This window comes from Nycticebus coucang, chromosome 9, assembly GCF_027406575.1.
Source record: "Nycticebus coucang isolate mNycCou1 chromosome 9, mNycCou1.pri, whole genome shotgun sequence".
Classification (NCBI taxonomy): Eukaryota; Metazoa; Chordata; class Mammalia; order Primates; family Lorisidae; genus Nycticebus; species Nycticebus coucang.
In genome coordinates, this window is record NC_069788.1 from 92,867,430 (window position 1) to 92,885,155 (window position 17,726).

The 17,726-nt window shown below is 41.6% G+C and overlaps 1 protein-coding gene across 2 annotated transcripts in view; it reads left to right on the plus strand.

Moving 5' to 3' along the window:
- The first annotated feature begins 722 nt into the window (after window positions 1-722).
- Window positions 723-17,726, plus strand: part of PPP4R3A (protein phosphatase 4 regulatory subunit 3A) — a 58,351-nt gene continuing 41,347 nt past the window's right edge. For both annotated transcript variants that reach the window (XM_053602083.1, XM_053602084.1), the window contains exon 1: window positions 723-2,495. In XM_053602083.1, coding sequence (XP_053458058.1) covers window positions 2,354-2,495 — 142 coding nt within the window. In that variant the 5' untranslated portion in view covers window positions 723-2,353. The remainder of the gene's footprint in view (window positions 2,496-17,726) is intronic.

Genomic DNA, 17,726 nt, shown 5'->3' on the forward strand with positions numbered 1-17,726 from the left:
CATCGCTCGGTGCCTGTTGCACAGTGGTTACAGTGCTGGCCACATGCACCGAGGCTGGCAGCTTCCAACCCCACACAGGCCAGCTAAACAACAATGACAACTACAACAAAAAAAAAATAGCCGGGGGCGGCGCCTGTGGCTCAAGGAGTAGGGCGCTGGTCCCATATGCTGGAGGTGGCAGGTTCAAACCTAGCTCCGGCCAAAAACCACACACAAAAAAAAAATAGCCGGGTGTTGTGGCGGACACCTGTAGTCCCACCTACTTAGAAGGCTGAGGCAAGAGAATCGCTTGAGTCCACAGTTTGAGGTTGCTATGAGCTGTGACGCCACGGCACTCTACCGAGGGTGACATAGTAAAACTCTGTCTCAAAAAAATAATAATAAAATAAAATAAAATTGAAAGTCCCACATTGCAAGAAAGCCGGCAGCCTTAGTCATGCTATTAGCTTCTTTGGGTGTAACACAAACTATTAAATACATTGCAAGTTTGATACAATGAATTCAAATACAGATCAGATACTGCCATGGAAATTTAGCTTCCTATAGAGAATTGCTCTAGGGGGTAAAGGAAACATCATAAATTGAAGACTGGTACAGAAAACAAGGAATACAAAATACCTCATTAATGATTTTATAATCACAATTCAAGTATTTTGAAAATACTGTGATAGTTATTAAAATAAATTTTATTAATTCCTTCATACTTCTTAAAAAGTGGCAACTACGAAATTTAAAATTACCTATGTGGCTCACATTGTATTTCTAGTGGACAAGATTGACCTAGACAGTCTGGGCAATAGCAAAAGTCCCCAAAATGGTGGCTATCATTTGCATGATAGGAATCAAAATGTTATTCCTTTGTGGAAATTAACAGTGCTTAACATTAAGCAGAGGTTCGAAACTCATTATTAGCTACTCGTCCTCAGTATACAGTGTCTTCTTTACTTTTATAAATTCCTCGAATTCTTTTTGCAACAAAGAGGACTAGAAAATAACACTCCTGATAACGGATGAAAAATGGAGCACTTGGAACTCAGCTGAATTGTACCGTGAAGTTTTAGAATTGTCGCTTGGGACTCAGTCCCATGTCCAAAAGACGAAAACTGTCCCAAGCTTCTACACTCGCCACACCAGTGGGTAAGTGGGCAGGCAGCTCTCTCTGCCCAAACCTGAGCTCCTTCCCGGAAGCCTTTCAATTACATCCCAAAGGACAACCGCCTTAAGTCCGCAAGGGTCCGGATAGTCTGGGTGGGTCCCAGGAGCCCAGACCAACCCCCAAAGCGGCCCCAGAGGCCACTCTCGGAGGCGGACGCACAGCGGGCAGAGCCCCAGGCCCAACACGGCCGGTGACCCCAAGACACGCGTAGCAGCGGAGCCGCAGCTAGCGGACTCCACGCCCCTTTCGCCACCTGGAGCGGGGCTGATGACGAACACAGGGCGCGACCGACGCACACGCCGCCCCGCGCTCGCACGACGGTGCGTGCAGGGAAGCGCGAGGGGGCCCCGGGCTGTCACGGCGCGACCAGCGTCCCGCCTCCTCCGCTCCCTGCGCTCCAGCCACCTCGGCAACTCGGTACCCGCCTCCCGCCTCCGTCCGAGGCCTCCACCGCAGTGAGGCTCCCGGCCTCACTCATGTCTCTTTAAATGGTGGGGCCAACCGGCCGCCCCTGCAGCTGCTGCCTGGGTGGCCCCGCGCGCCGCTTTTGAGGGGCGAACCAAGATGGCGGCGGCTTTGGCTTCGTGAGGAAGACGGAAGAGGCGGCGGTGGCGGGAGAGGGGAAAGCGACTTCCAATAGCCTGGGGCGCTCGGGCGGCCGAAGGCCTTCAAAGTCTTCCGGGAAGTGGTAGCAGTTGCAGCAGGAGCAGGCGCTCGTGAGCTTTGGACATTTGAAGCAGGGGGAGCGGAGTGGAGCCCGCGGTGGCAGGGCCAGGTACAAGGAAGGAAAACATGGCGGCGGCGGCGGCCTGAGGAGGCGGTAGAGACGCGGGAAGCGGTTTCGCGGAGATCATGGTGGAGGCGGGAGCAGCTCAGTGACCGAAACCTTGAGTTCCTAGCGCGGCGGGGCAGGAGGCTACGAGGCACTGCGCGCCCCCCTTGGGGCTGCTGGGCGGCTGGCCCCGCCGGGCCTGGACAATAGCGCCGAGGAGTCGGAGGCAAGGAAAGGCGGCGGCCCGGAGCTCCGGCCGGGAGCGGACCATGCAGGCGGCGGCGCGGCCCCGAGGAGGCCAGCGGCGGCAGTGAGGTCGGGGAGCCCTCCGCTTGCGGGCGCCTTCCCGCCTCGGCTTCCGCCTCTCTTGGACCCCTTTTTGGGCGTCTCCGGCGGTGCCCCTGCCCCGGACACCGCGCGGCACGATGACCGACACCCGGCGGCGAGTGAAGGTTTACACGCTCAACGAGGACCGACAGTGGGACGACCGGGGCACCGGGCATGTATCGTCCGGCTACGTGGAGCGGCTGAAGGGCATGTCCCTGCTTGTCAGGGCCGAGAGCGACGGTAAGTAGAATCGCTTCGCGGTGGAACCTCTGCAGCCCCCGCGGCCCTGGGCCACTTCCCTGGTTCTTGGGGGACAGTGGTTCTTGCTCCCCGAGAACGGGTGGGGCAGCTGGGGCAGCAGCCGCCTCCGAGAAAGGCGGCCACAGGTACTGTAGTCCTTCGGGAGCTACACCCAGAGAGTTCCAAATGTTTCCTTTCTTGGAGTGCCTGGTGGCATTTTGGGTACGAATAGGGCCGAGCACGTTTGAGTTTTGCGGCCAGGAAGTGTGGAGAAGTCGGGGGACCTGAGATCGGGAGTCCGGAGCGTGCTGTTCTTTTGCACTAGAGTGACCTTGAGAAAGGCACTGATTAATCTGATCTTCTAACTTAATTCACTCATCTGTAAAGCAGGCATGAAACTTTGCTTGGAGCTAAGAAAGTTCATAGTTGTTTGACACTTTTAAGAACATACTGTTGTGCGTTTTTTCCTTTTTTTAAATGTTTTTGCTACATATTTCGGGTCCTGTTTCCGGTTGGCAACACTGGTTCATGGATCTGACAACTCTACATTGGGTAGAGAAAATGCTTTTCCTTGCAAAGATAGATTTTTGTTTACCAGTTTTGTTGTCTTTCTCGTGGTAACGCAGAATGTTGTTTGTATTTTCACTGTATAAACGTCTTGTAAATTTGGGATCGATTTATCTGAGTTCTTTTGATTTGCGTAAATGGATGTTCATAATTTGGCTTAGTTAACAGGTGGGGAGAAGTTGACACATGTTTTTAAAACCTTTGAATCTGCCCTAATGCCTGTGTTGCACTTCTTTTGAAACAGCTATCAAGGTTCAAAGACCAAGTTGTTTGATAGTGTTTCACATTTTAAAAAGACTTATTCTCTGTAGGGATTTCCACTTTTCTCAGAGACGTTCTGTAAATTTCACTTGAAAATGTTCCTAGTAGTGTAAAATTACTTTCAAATTGTTTCTTCCGGATATGAAAATACTGTAATTATTTTCCATCTATCTTGTTATATTAGTCTATAATTTTACAGTAGCTAACTCTGTCAGTTTATTAGGATTTTAGTGGTTCTTTGTCTGAATTATTGCAAACTAATTTCAAGGAATTTTCTTCGATTGGACTCTACTCAGAACACCAGTTCCTTGAAAAACAAGACTCAAATTTCTATAATTGAAGACTAGGAATATTGATGTTCAATTTGAATTGAAAAATGGCAATTTAGAGTATATTGCTCATGGATTACCTTTACAAGGCTACTGAAAATACCTTAGGACTAGAGAAAAAGTTTCCTTTTGGGGAGTGTTTTAGAAGTTTTTAATATAAGGGGTTTATTTTTGTGAAACTGAATTATTTGCCTTTTAAATACAAGTAGAATGTCAAGTGTTAGCACACCTTTTTGTTCTACTATCACATAATAACTTACTCTACCTCTACATCTTTTGCACATTTGGAAAACTTTACATGGTGATTTGGAAAGTATGGACTTTTAGGTTAAGTTAGCCTCTTTGAAATGAAAGCATGTATAGATTTGTGATAAGTTCTTTGAAATATGTGTTTAAAAATACATGTATTAAATAATACTTGTAACCTTCATATCATGTATTTAATTCATTATAAAAATTATTTGCATAAAATATTTTAGGATAATGGCTTAATGCCATGGTATCACAAGAATCATATTCTGACATAGCAATGTAAAATCTCTTATATAATTTTACCACTGTGGGAATAGCCCCTAACCTTCCTTCCTCCATTTGGAAGATCTGGGGCTGTACAATAAAGCAGGTTGAATGACTAAAACAAAATGACTTTAAATTTTATCCAGCAGGGAAGGACAGCTGCACCGAATTACTGACCTGCCCTTGTAGATTTAAGTTGTAAGGAAAACTGAATCTAAAAAATGGGCTTAGGAAAATTACAGGATATTTGTGAAATATTGTAAATAATCTTAGTTCAATGATTAACATTTTTTCTAACAGGAACTCCAAATAGGAATAATAACAGTCAAAATATATTGAGTGCCTGCTTTGTACCAGAAATTCTCTAAGCAATTTACTTGTGCTGATTGAGTTACATAATTCTCACTACAGTCATCTGATGTAGTTAGTGTCATTGGCCATATTTTACAGATAGGGAAACTGAGGCTTCGATATATAAGTTTCTTTTTTTTTTTTTTTTTGGGCCGGGACTGAGTTTGAACCTGCCACCTCCAGCCCTACCCCTTTGACCTACAGGTGCCGCCCAATATATAAGTTTCTTAAGATCACACAGATTAAAAAAAGCAGTGTTAAAGTTGGGGTGGTGGTCTGAGTTTGGAGTGAGAAATTTAGTCTGTGGCTTGAAACGGATATCATTAACTGTCTACATTTTCAATGCCCATATTGTTGTCTACTTCTATCTGCTGCTTTATTCTTAGCCTGAGGGTTTATTTCAAAGAAAATGAAAATAATTTTTAGCCTGCAGGTATTCAGTAGTGTAGTTTATCTCCAAGTCTCAAGCTGGTGCCCTATAGAGTGCTGTGGCATCACAGCTCACAGCAACCTCAAACTCTTGGGCTTAAGCAATTCTCTTGCCTTAGCCTCCCAAGTAGCTGGGACTACAGGTGTGAGCCGCTGCACCCCGCCTGAGTTTTTCTGTAGTTGGGCTAGACCTAGTCATTGTAGTTAAAGGTTTCTTATTTTTCCTAAAGCCTTCCAATTCAAAAGGGATTGACTATATAAATGTTAACTTATTCATGCTTTCTCCCCAAGTTTCTTTAAATTTTTCAGCTTCTTTAAAACAAAGTAAATATTTTGAAATATTTTATTTTGTAGGATTAATAAGCTTTTGTGATGTCTTAATTATCCACTTTAGATATAGGCTGTTAGTTCCCAGTTCAGCTAACTTGGTAAGAAGTTGCCCAGTTCTAGATAGCGTGATAGCTTTTGCATACCTGTGAAGTAGGTGGTGGTATCATTTTCTTCCTTTCTTTTTTTTTTTTTTTTTTAGACAGAGTCTCACTTTGTCATCCTCAGTAGAGTGCTGTGGCTTCATAGTTCATAGCAACCTCAAACTCTGGGCTCAAGTGATTCTCTTGCCTCAGCCTCCCACCACAACTCCCGGCTATTTTTTTTTTTTTTTTTTTTTAAGAGACAGGGGTCTTGCTCGGTCAGGCTGGTGTCCAACCTGTGAGCTCAGGGCAATCACACCCGCCTCAGCCTCCCAGAGTGCTAGGATTATTGGCGTGAGTCATCCCACCTGGCCTATATTCTTTCTTTTTTTTTTTTTTTTTCATAGGTGCTTTAAGAAAGATTGACTAACTTGTCCAAAGCCATTCATCTGTTGAGATAGTATGAAGTGGGATTCAAATTCAGGCCCTTTAGGCTGGTATGGTGGCTCATGCCCATAATCCTAGCACTCTAGGAGGCCAAGGTGGGTGGATCCCTTAAGCTCAGGAGTTCAAGACCAGCCTGAGCAAGAGTGAGACCCTGTCTCTAAAAATAAGAAATAGCTGGGCATTGTGGCGTGCGCCTGTAGTCCCAGCTACTGGGGAGGCTGAGGCAAGAGGATCACTTGAGCCCAAGAGTTGGATGTTACTGTTAGCTATGACACCATAGAACTCAATTGAGGGTGACAAAGTAAGACTCTGTATCCAAAACAAACAAATGTAGACCCTTCTTTCAATCTAAGAACATACTCAACTGTATAATACTGCTTAGTAATTACAAATTATTTGAGAATAAAAAATGTTTATAGTTTCAGCACAGGTATAGAAAGGCTAGGTTTAAAATTTTCTCATTAGATCTGTGAAGAAGGGAGGCTGTCAAGTATAGACTCTTTTTTTGGAGACAGTCACCCTCAGTAGAGTGCTGTCGTGTCACAGCTCACAGCAACCTCAAACTCTTGGGCTCAAGCAATTCTCTTTGTTTTTGTTTTTAGAGACAGAGTCTCACTTTGTCACCCTCAGTAGAGTGCTGTAGCAAGCGTTACAGCTCACAGCAATCTCCAGCTCTTGGGCTTAGGCGATTCTCTTGCCTCAGCTTCGCGAGTAGCTGGGACTATAGGCGCCCTACTCACTGAGCCACAGGCACTGCCCTCAAGTGATTGCCTTGCCTCAGCCTTCCAAGCAGCTGGGACTGCAGGCACCCACCACAACACTCGGCTATTTTTAGAGACAGGGTCTCAGTCTTGCTTAGGCTGGTCTTCAATTCATGAGCTCAGGCAATCCACCCTCCTTGGCCTCCCAGAGTGCTAGAATTACAGATTTTTCTCAGGTTTTATGTTAGCCAGGTAGTTGGAAAGTTCTGTCTTCCAATATAGATTATTTAGTATTGTTTTCCTTTTTTCAGTTTTCGCTATACCTGTTAACTTTTGAAGTAAGCATAAGTTGCTTTGTGTTCAAGTTATTCTACTTTCTTTTATTTTTTTGAGACAGAGCTGTGGCATCACAGCTCACAGCAACCTCCACCTCCTGGGCTCAAGCGATTCTCTTGCTTCAGCCGCCCAAGTAGCTCAGACTAAGGCACCCACCACAGTGCCCAGCTATTTTTTGGTTGTAGTTGTCATTGTTGTTTGGCAGGCCCCGGCTGGATATGAACCTGCCAGCTCTGGCGTATATGGCTGGTGCCTTAGCCGCTTGAGCTACAGGCACTGAGCCAAGTTATTTTACTTTCTTTCTTGATTATGTTTTTACCATTTCTACCAACCAGTTTTAGAATTGATAAAGAAATGTAAAGAAGTGGGAATTTCTGCACATACTGTATCTTGGGACATAGAATCGTATCCATGTTATTTATTCTGGATTACTTGCCAAGCATCAAGATCAGTATACTAACGTTTGGTTTTTACCTTAAAATTTTTATTTTTATTTTATTTTATTTTATTTTTTGAGACAGAGCCTCAAGCTGTTGCCCTGGGTAGAGTGCCATGGCATCACAGCTCACAGCAACCTCCAACTCCCGGGCTCAGAGGCAATTCTCCTGCCTCTGCCTCCCAAATAGCTGGGACTACAGGCACCCGCCACAACGCCTGGCTATTTTTTGGTTGCAGCCGTCATTGTTGTTTGGCGGGCCCAGGCTGGATTCGAACCCACCCGCTCAGAGTGTATGTGGCTGGTGCCTTAGCCACTTGAGCCACAGGCGCTGAGCCTTTACCTTAAATTTTAAAAGAAAATAGGGTTACATTCGATATAGTTTTATCTCTTATCTGACTTGCCTGTTTCAGAGTGAAGCAGGCTTAATTCTCATTGTTTAATGAGGCATGGAGAAATGTTTTAAGGTAGCACTGCGAGCTAATGGTAAAACTGGAATTCTGTGCTTCTGCCCCTTGATAGAACCCAGTAGAACTGTTTGTTGTAGGTGGATCTGCCTCTGTCCCTTCTGTAATTAGAAAAGGAGGTCAAAACACTTTGGGTGAAAAGACTTTTTGGAAGTGTAGGAATGGCTGCTGTGGTAAGAGAAGTGAACAGATAGCATCAGTATTTTTTTTTTTTTTTTTTAACAGAGTCTCACTATGTCGCCCTGGGTGGAGTGTTGCGGCATCACAACTCACAGCAACCTCCAACTCTTGGGCTTAAGCGATTCTCTTGTCTCCGCCTCCCAAGTAGCTGGGACTACAGATGCCCACCACAACGCCTGGCTATTTTTTTGTTGTAGTTGTCATTGTTTGGCATGCCCAGCCAGGTTCAAACCCACCAACTTCAGTGTATGTGGCTAGAGCCCTACCCGCTGAGCACAGGAGCCGAGCCAAGCATCAATATTTTTTTCATAGTTATTCTTATAAGTCAGTAAATACTACAGAATCTTAAATATGGTAAGCATTCTAGATGTGTGTATTTAGCTACCAAAGAGCTGTGTGTCAGTACAAAGGGAAATATTTCATTTTGAAAAAATTTAAGCATAGGTTTTTTTGTGTGTGTGTGCACATCAGGTTTGTAGAAAATTAATAGGCCAAACTCTTACCTGTTGCATGTGACAACTTCCAAAAGTTATAGGGCTATCAGCTACACTGTACTAACTGATGGGGTTTGAATGTAGTAGAGTATTGGCCCAGGTATGCTCCCTTTTAGTATAAGGCATTATTTTTCCCTGAGCCCTTTATTTTAGTTTTTAAATACCATTGTATGGGCAACCTGTTCTGGGTCACTTCCATTGCATTGGTAGCTTTTTTTTTTTTAATTGTTGGGGATTCATTCAGGGTACAATAAACCAGATTACACTGATTACATTTGTTAGGCAAAGTCCCTCTTGCAATCTGTGTTTTGCCCGCAAAAGGTGTGGCACACGCCAAGGTCCCACCCACCCACCCTCCCTCCTTCCCTCTCTCTGCTCTTCCTTTCTCCACCCCTCCCTCCTTCTTTCTGTCTGCTCGCATTGGTAGCTTTCTTAACCATCTTTTTCCTATCTGTGTTCCATAAACTATCGCTTTCGCTTAAAAATAAATAAATAACCATTATGTAATCAGACATTTATAAAGTGTTCTAGAAGTTCAGGAAGGAAAGACTTGGGAGTGCAGACCTGCTATAGGTTTGTGTGGTTTTTTTTTTTTGGTGGGGGGGGGAGACAGAGTCTCACTTTGTCACCCTTGGTAGAGTGCCATGGTGTCATGGCTCACAACAACCTCAAACTCTTGGGCTCAAGCGATTCTTTTGCCTCAGACTCCCAACTAGCTGGGACTGCAGGCGCCTGCCATAATGCCAGCTATTTTTAAAGATGGGGTCTCACTCTTGATCAGGCTGATCTGGAACCTGTGACCTCAGGCAGTCCACCCACCTCAGCCTCCCAGAGTGCTAGGATTACAGGCATGAGCCACGATGCCCAGCCAAAAATTCAGTAATTTTCATGAAACGTTTACTAAACACATACTAGAATGTTTTTCCTAAATAGTATAATGAACCTGTGTTGGTTAACCTTTCACTTCTACTGTGTTTATGGATCGTCATTATCAATACTTATTTCCCTACTTACAAAGTACAGGGATACCATTGAAATGGTACTATGTTGATGCCCTAAAGAAACAACTGTTGAGTGCTGATTATGCACTGGATACTGGGATAGATCCTTTAATAAAATTTTTTAGTTAATATTCTTGGCATGGCAATCCAGAGGTATTGTTTTTCCTACTTGGTGTATTGATTCTTTGAATAGTTTAGTGGGTCTTTTTTCCTGTACCCAGCAAGGAATCTAGACATTTTTATGTGAAATCTTTCCATTTTAAAATATTTGCTGTGGCGCTAGTTTTGAGTTCTCTAATTTAGATTTTTTTAAAATGATACTCTGCACTACCAGATACATTCACTCTCATCCCCAATCCCTAGGGGTGTTTTGGTTTGGTTTGGTGAGGATTAGCAACAAGATACAAGAAAAGCCTTCACATTCATTTTATCATGCATGGTGCAGCTAGGGAACATTTTTAATGACCTAATTGTTTATGATGTCTGACAATTAAGTTTTCAAACTTGCCACTATATGCTTTACCTTGGCAGCACTGGAGAAACAGCTCAGTAAGGTTTTATAACCTTAGTATATCAGTGCCTCACCGCTGTGTTCATGTCGATGTGTGGTGGCATCTGGCTGAGTAGAATTCATTATTGTGTGTTTTTATGTGCTGTTGTGAGAATGTCAGACTTTGAATTAGCACAATGAACAAATGTTAAATTTTTTTTTTTTAGACAGAGCCTCAAGCTGTTGCCCTGGGTAGAGTGCCGTGGATCATAGCTCACAGCAACCTCAAACTCCTGGGCTCAAGCAAGTCTCTTGCCTCAGCCTCCCAAGTAGCTGGGACTACAGGCACCCAGCTGTTTTTTTGTTTTTAGCAAGCCTGGGTTCAAACCCACCAGCCCTGATGCATGTGGCCGGCACCCTACCCACTGAGCTACAGGCACCACCATAGGATTAAATGTTTTTTTTTTTTTTTTTGAGGGAACAGAAAACATCACTGATGCTGAAAGAAAGGTCCGGATGGCCAGTAATGGGCAAAACCGATGAAAACATTGCAAAAATTTGTAGAAATTGTTGGCTGACTGTGAGAAGTATAGCAGACCAACTAAACCTCAATAGAGAAAGAATTAGGAAATTTTTTTTGTTTGTTTGTTTGAGATAGAGTCTCGCGCTGTTGCTGGTTGCTGGCTGTTTTTAGAGATGGGGTTTCACTCTAGCTCAGGCTGGTCTCTCCTGAGCTCAGTCAATCTACCTGCTTTGGCCTCCCACAGTGCTAGGATAACAGGCATGAGCTACTGTGCCCAGCTGTCAAGTAGAAAAATCTTAACTGAAATCACTCTTAGCAATGAAAAAGGTGTGTGCAAAAATAGTGCTGGAATTGCTCACTGATGAACGAAAGCAAAGGAGTTTGAAGTTTGCCAAGACCTTTTGGAGAGGCAAAATGATGTTTGGGGCCGTGTTATCACTGGTGATGTAACACAGGTGTACTAATATCCTGAAACAAAGCATCAAAGTGCACAACGGAAGTCAGTCAGTACTCCACAACCAAAAAAGTTCCCTCAGTCCAAGTCAAGCTGATATTGCTAACCTTTTTTGATATCAGAAGGATTATTCATTATGAACTTGTACCAACTGAATAGTTAATCAAGTTTATTACTATTTGGAAGTCCTGAAAAGTCTGTGTGAAACAGACAAAAATGACTTGAACTTTTGGCCAACAATTCACAGCTCTTCATCACCCCAGTGCACTAGCTCACTCTGCACTGTGAGGGAGTTTTTAGCCAGTAAACAAATAACTGTATTGGAACACCTTCCCTACTCTCCTGCTCTGGCTCCCAGTGACTTTCTTCTTTACCCAAAGATAAAGGAAATACTGAAAGTAAGAAAAGACATTTTGATGATATTCAGGACATCAAGGATAATATGACAGGCCGGGCGCAGTGGCTCACTCCTATAATCTTAGCACCAAATCTTATCCACCAGAGCTGGTGGATAGCTTGAACTCATAGTTTGAGACGAGCCTGAGCAAAAGCAAGATCCCATCTCTACTAAAAATAGGAAAACTGAGGCAAGAAGATCGCTTGAGCCCGAGTTGGAGGTTGCTATGAGCTATGATGCCATGGCACTCTCCCCAGGGCGACAGCTTGAGACTGTCTCAAAAAAAAAAAAAAAAAAGGATAATATGGCAATAGCTCTGATGGCATTTCAGAAAAAGAGTTCCAAAATTACATTGAAGGGTAGACTTGGTGCTGGTGTTGGTGTCTAGGTTCCCAAGGGGAGTACTGCGAAGGTGACTGTAGAGATATTCAGCAATGAGGTAGGTAGCACTTTTTCTGGGATGCATTCACAAATCTGATATGCTCATAGCTGTATAATTTGTTTTAGTGTTACTTTTTCTTCCTATTTGGTATATACAGCTTCTACCTGCAGTTGGTGATGGTCTGAGTGGTATTTCCCCTTCTATTCCTGAGTATACGGACCTCTTATTATAATTTAGGGCCTCTGTGCATTGGGGGGGGGGAGGGGTACACAGATCTATCTCATGTAAAAGTAGCTTAGTATTCCACTCCCTTATTTAATCCCAGTAACCACCAGTTGGTGACAGAGTAGCATTTCTCAGACTTTTTCTCCGGCTACTTTTATACTCTTAAACTGAGGATCCCCAAATGCTTCTCATTTGGGTTGTATCTTACTATTCCCTACACTAGAAATTAAAACTGAGACTTTAAAAAACATGTATCATTTCACTTTAAAATATTTTAACTTTACATGTTAATAGAACAACATTTTTAAGAAAAATAACTTTCTAAAACTAAAAAATTTAATGAGTCTAAGAGTGCTGCTGTTACACTTTGTATGAATTTTTTTAACTTAAGGCTTAATTTTTAAAAACCAAGAAAATGTTCATCTGCTTATGCATTCAGTCTTTGCAATATCAGTGTAATCTCTGAGAAAATTAATGGTGCAAAAGGCAAATAACCTCTTAGAATCATTATGAAAATAGTTTTGGCTTTCCAGACTCATTGGTGTCTCTGAGCGCACTTTGAGGGCAGCTGGTGTAGATAGTTTTAAAAGACTTTGCTATTACAAACAGTACTAATGAAATCTTTATTCATACACCCTAGCCCTGTGTAAAAGATGTAAGCAATTGTCTAGAAGAATTGTTGGATCAAAGGGTAGTATGTGTTTAAAACTTGGGTAGGTAAGGATAAATGGCCCTATCAAGGTTGTAGTAATTTTCAGTCTTGGTAGTAGTAAATGCCCCTTTTATTGTTTTGTGGGTTTTTTTGTTTGTTTGTTTTTTGAGGAAATACATGTGCAAATATCAATTAGTAGACTTATTGGAACTTCTTTGGAATATGGACTCTTGACAGGCATTTGCTATGCAGAAGTACTCTTTATCTTTGCGGAGGATTTTTGGGTTTTTGTAGGTGGTCTGAAATAGTTGCTTTCACAATAACAAATTTAATTATTTGCACTGATGCATTCCTCTTAGCTTGATTACTTACTTTCTCTTGATTTTTCTTCCTTTGTATTATTTCCTTCCTAATATTTCTGGTTGAAAGTTGAGAGTACTTTTTCAAGTCTTGATTTTAGATTTTTCTGTATAGGGTTATTGTTCTCTGATCTGTGTGACAGTGTCTTTCTCAGATATGTGGGAGGTGTCGTGGGTGTATGTGTGTGGATTGCTCTTGATGGATAAAGGTATCTATTTTATTGGAGAAGATAATGTGTTTCTCAAATGAGTTGAAGTGGGGAGAAGGGCAGTCTTGAATATGTGCTTCAGATAATTCAGTTAATACTGGATGTGGTCGTAATCTGAACCATGTATAAACCATGCACACACTTAGGGAGAACCTTCTCTGTCTCTCTTTTACTTTTGCTGCTATCTCCTATGAAGGATCATCATTTTCTCCCATCGTCTCTGCTATCATGGTAAATGCCTCTCACCTAAAGTTGAACTCTATAATATCCTTGTCCATAGCTATATACATCAGTGGTTCTCAACCTTCCTAATGCTGCGACCCTTTAATACAGTTCCTCATGTTGTGGTGACCCCCAACCATAAAATTATTTTCGTTGCTACTTCATAACTGTAATTTTGCTACTGTTGTGAATTGTAAATATCTGATATGCAGGATTTATTTTCATTGTTACAAAGAGGTCTCAACCCACAGGTTGAGAACCACTGCTATACATTAATAGGCTAGAGAGAATTAATAGGCAGGAGAATTGTGTTAATTCACATTAACAATCAACTGGATCTTTTTCAGTTGACTGGTGAAGTGTTCATTACTTGGCTGGATAAAAACTAGTAGATAGTGGGGGAGTAAGCTAATAATAGATTGACTAGGAGTACAACTAAGTAATGTATCTTTTTTTTTTTTTTTTTTTGAGACAGACTCTCAAGCTGTTGCCCTGAGTAAAGTGTCATAGCTAACAGCAGCCTCCAAATCTTGGGCTTGGGCTCAAGCAATCCTCTTGCCTCAGTTTTCCTATTTTTAGTAAAGATGGGGTCTTGCTTTTGCTCAGGCTGGTCTCAAACTCGTGAGCTCAAGCAATCCACCTGCCTCAGCCTTCCAGAGTGCTAGGATTTCAGGCATGAGCCACTGCGACCGGCCGTCTTTTAGTTATTTAATATCTTACTTGCGACCGGCCGTCTTTTAGTTATTTAATATCTTACTTAACCTGCAAATTGAAAGGCTGTTTCCCATGTTCCAGGCTGTGTAACCTACTTATCTCTTGGAGAATATCATATTGGGAACTAGAGCTGGCTTTTCTAAAATGATATCTTAGCCCAAATCCATAGGGCATGGTTGAAATGGGTTTCAGGAGAGATACTTCCATAATATCCTGAATGACCCAGAGAAAAAGGAATTTGCCAACACCAGAAGCAAATTGTGTGTATTGGTAGGGAACACTCTAAACTTTAAACTTGTAGTTTCTTTTTTTCTTCTCTTTCTTATCCTGACCCTGGAAACTCTACTGAGAGTTATAAAGAAAATGCGAAAAGGACAGGTACTTTAAAAATTATTGCTAATGGGGATTAGGTAATGTAAAATGTCATACTAGGGAACTGCCAATTTTTTTGTTTGTTTGTTTTTAGTAGCTGCCAAGGCAAGTGTTTCTTGAAAGCACAACTCTGTGATAAATTCGACCCCTGCGCCCAGGTGTTTTGAGTTCTTAATTTGCGTTTTTAATTTAAAAAAAATTTTTTTTTTTTTTTTGAGATAGAGTTTCAAGCTGTCATCCTGGTAGAGTGCTGTGGCATCACAGCTCACAGAAACCTCAAATTCTTGGGCTTAAGTGATTCTCTTGCCTCAGCCTCCCAGGTAGCTGGACTATAGGCGCCCACCACAACACCCAACTATTTTTTTTTTTTTTTTGACTGCATTTGTCATTGTTGCTTAGTAGGCCCTGGCCGGGTTTGAACCTGCCACCTTAGGTGTATATGGCTGTCGCCCTTGACGATTAAGCTACAGGCACCACCCCAATTTTAAATTTTAAAAAAAGTTTGAATTGCAGTATAGTACATCAAAGAAGTAAGCAAATCTTAAGTATTCAGCTTAATGAATTTTCACAAAATAGCCAGCACACAGATGAAGAAACAGAACTTGAGATGCCCACTTTATGTTCTCCTAGTTACTGTCCCCCAAGAATAACTGCTAGTCAAACCATTGATTAATTTTGCCACTTTGTGAACTTCGTATAGATGGAATTACATCATATATACCTTTGTCTCAGGAGTCTTTCATTCATATTTGTAAGATTCATATCTGTTGTGTCCATACTTAGTTTGGGTTATTCATTAATGATTGTTATATAATATTCCATCCTATGAATATTTACACTTCAACTTTTTAAAATTGCTTTTGGATACTATATAATTCACCTATTCAAGGCGTATAATTGGTTTTTAATATATTAACAAGTTTGTGTAACTGTCAACACAATCTTATTTTAGAACATTTTGTCCCCTCCAAAAGAAGTCATGTGCCTATAAGCAGTCACTACCCATTCACTTTAACTTCCCCTCATCTCTGAACAACTACTGATCTATTTTCTCTGTCTCTGAATTGACCTATTCTGGACATTTCATATAAATGCAGTCATACAATATATGGTATTTTGTGACTTGCTTCTTTCACTTAGCATGTTTTTAAGGTTCTTCCGTGTTGTAGCATGTATCAGAATTTCATTACTTTGTATAGCTGAATAGTATTTCATTGATGGATATATCACATTTTTTCATCAGCTGATTGTTTGGATTTGCATTTTTGCTGTTGTAAATATTTTTACTATAAACATACATGTACATGTTTTTGTGTGGGCATGTTGTTATTTCTCTTGGTATATTACTTTGGAGGTAAATTGCTGGGTTATTCTGCTTTTCCAAAGAGGATGCCTCATTTCTCGTTTCCATAAGCAGTATGTGAGGACTCCAATTTCTCCAGTGTTGCCAGCAGTTGTTACTGTCTATCTCTGATCATAGACATCCTAGTGAGTATGAAATGGTATCTCCTTTGTGGTTTTGATTTGCATTTCCCTAATGACACGATGAGCATTTTTTCATGTTTATTGGCTGTTTATCCTTTTTTGAGAACTGTCCAAGTTCGTTGCCTATTTTTAAACTGTGTTATCTTTTTAGAGTTGTAGGAATTATTTATATTTTCTGGATATGAGTCCTTTATCAGATACATGATTTCCAAATATTCTATCCCATTCTCTGGGTGTTCTTTTCACTTGATGGTATTGATTGCAGTACAAATAACTAAAAATTTTTCATTTTTAATAATATCCATTATTTTCTTTTGGGTAGGTTGTACTTTTGTGCAGTTTAGCTTTTAAACAGGTATTACTTAATTTGGTTCTATGGCACCAGGCCTCTTGTATTCTCTGAAATTTAATTTTATGAAGTAACCTGGTTCTTTCATTAATTCTATCCTATTTAATTTTCTAGAGATGGGTTGTTTCTAAGGACATGAGTTGTATTTCAAAGTAAATTTGTTGGAATGTATTTTCTCATAGAAACTTAGCAACCTCCAAGTGGGAGATTTTTTCCAAGTTCTTGGTGATTGGCAAGAAACAGCTTTTTTTTTTTTTTTTTTAATTGAGACAGAATCTCAGTTGGTCACCTTCCGTTTGTCTCAGCCTCCCAAGTAGCTGGGACTACAAGCACCTGCCACACACAACGCTGGCTATTTTTAAGAGACAGGGTCTTGCTCTTGGTTAGGCTGGTCTCGAACCTGTGAGCTCAGGCAATCCACCCACCTCAGCCTCCCATGTGCTGGGATTACAGGTGTGAGCCACTGTGTCCAGCCTTTTTTTCTCTCTTTATTGAAAGCAAAGGTACACTCAGAGGGGAGAGTGGGCAGGCTCAAAGAAAAGGAGGAAGTGGTGGTGATGTTTGTTTGTTTGTTTTTTATTGAGACAGCCTCAAGCTATCACCCTGGGTAGAGTGCTGTGGTGTCACAGTTCACAGCAACCTCTGACTCTTAGGCTTAAGAGATTCTTTTGTCTCAGCCTCCTGAGTAGCTGGGCCTACAGGTGCCCACCACAACGTTTGGCTATTTTTTTGGGTGTAGTTGTCATTGTTTGGCAGGCCCAGGCCAGATTCGAAACCTCCAGCTCTGGTGTATGTGGCTGGTGCCTTAGCTGCTTGAGCTACAAGCGCTGAGCCATTTTTGGTCTTTTGAAGTCTTACTAATTGAGGGGAAAAATATTTAAGGTTAAGAGTTGGCTTTTACTCAGAATTCACATAGTAATTCCTGGAATTGGGTTCCTTGATGTTTTAAAATTTATGCTGTTGTCTCAGAACTGTCCTGGTGATTTCAAGCTTAGAGAAATTTTGAAATCACAATGTAAATGATATTGTAATTAGCTAAAGATAGAGTAGCTGACAAGGTTTTTGAAGCCTGTTGAGGCTATCAACCCCTTTAAATTAGCTTCTCCTTGAGGGTTGTTTACTTAACACCTATACCCAGTCTTCAGGCCCCTGCATCTGTCTCATCTGTCCTATCTGTCCTAGTCTCCTTACTCTAACAAAACCATCGTTTAAGTATAATTATATGACTTGACTAGTCTTTAAAAAGTAAATTTGATCTATAATGTACCTGATCACTTTGATTTCAGTAGAAAATAATAAAACACAATTTTTGTCCTAATAATAAAAACAGTAGAAAACTACAAATATAGAGACTTTTATACTTTTAAGTTCACTCTGTTAATTCACTTGCTGCTTTTTCTTGTGTGACTATATCACTAGTGCAGCTCTTAATAATCACCAAAATAACCCCCCAGTAATTGTGTAAAGAAAATG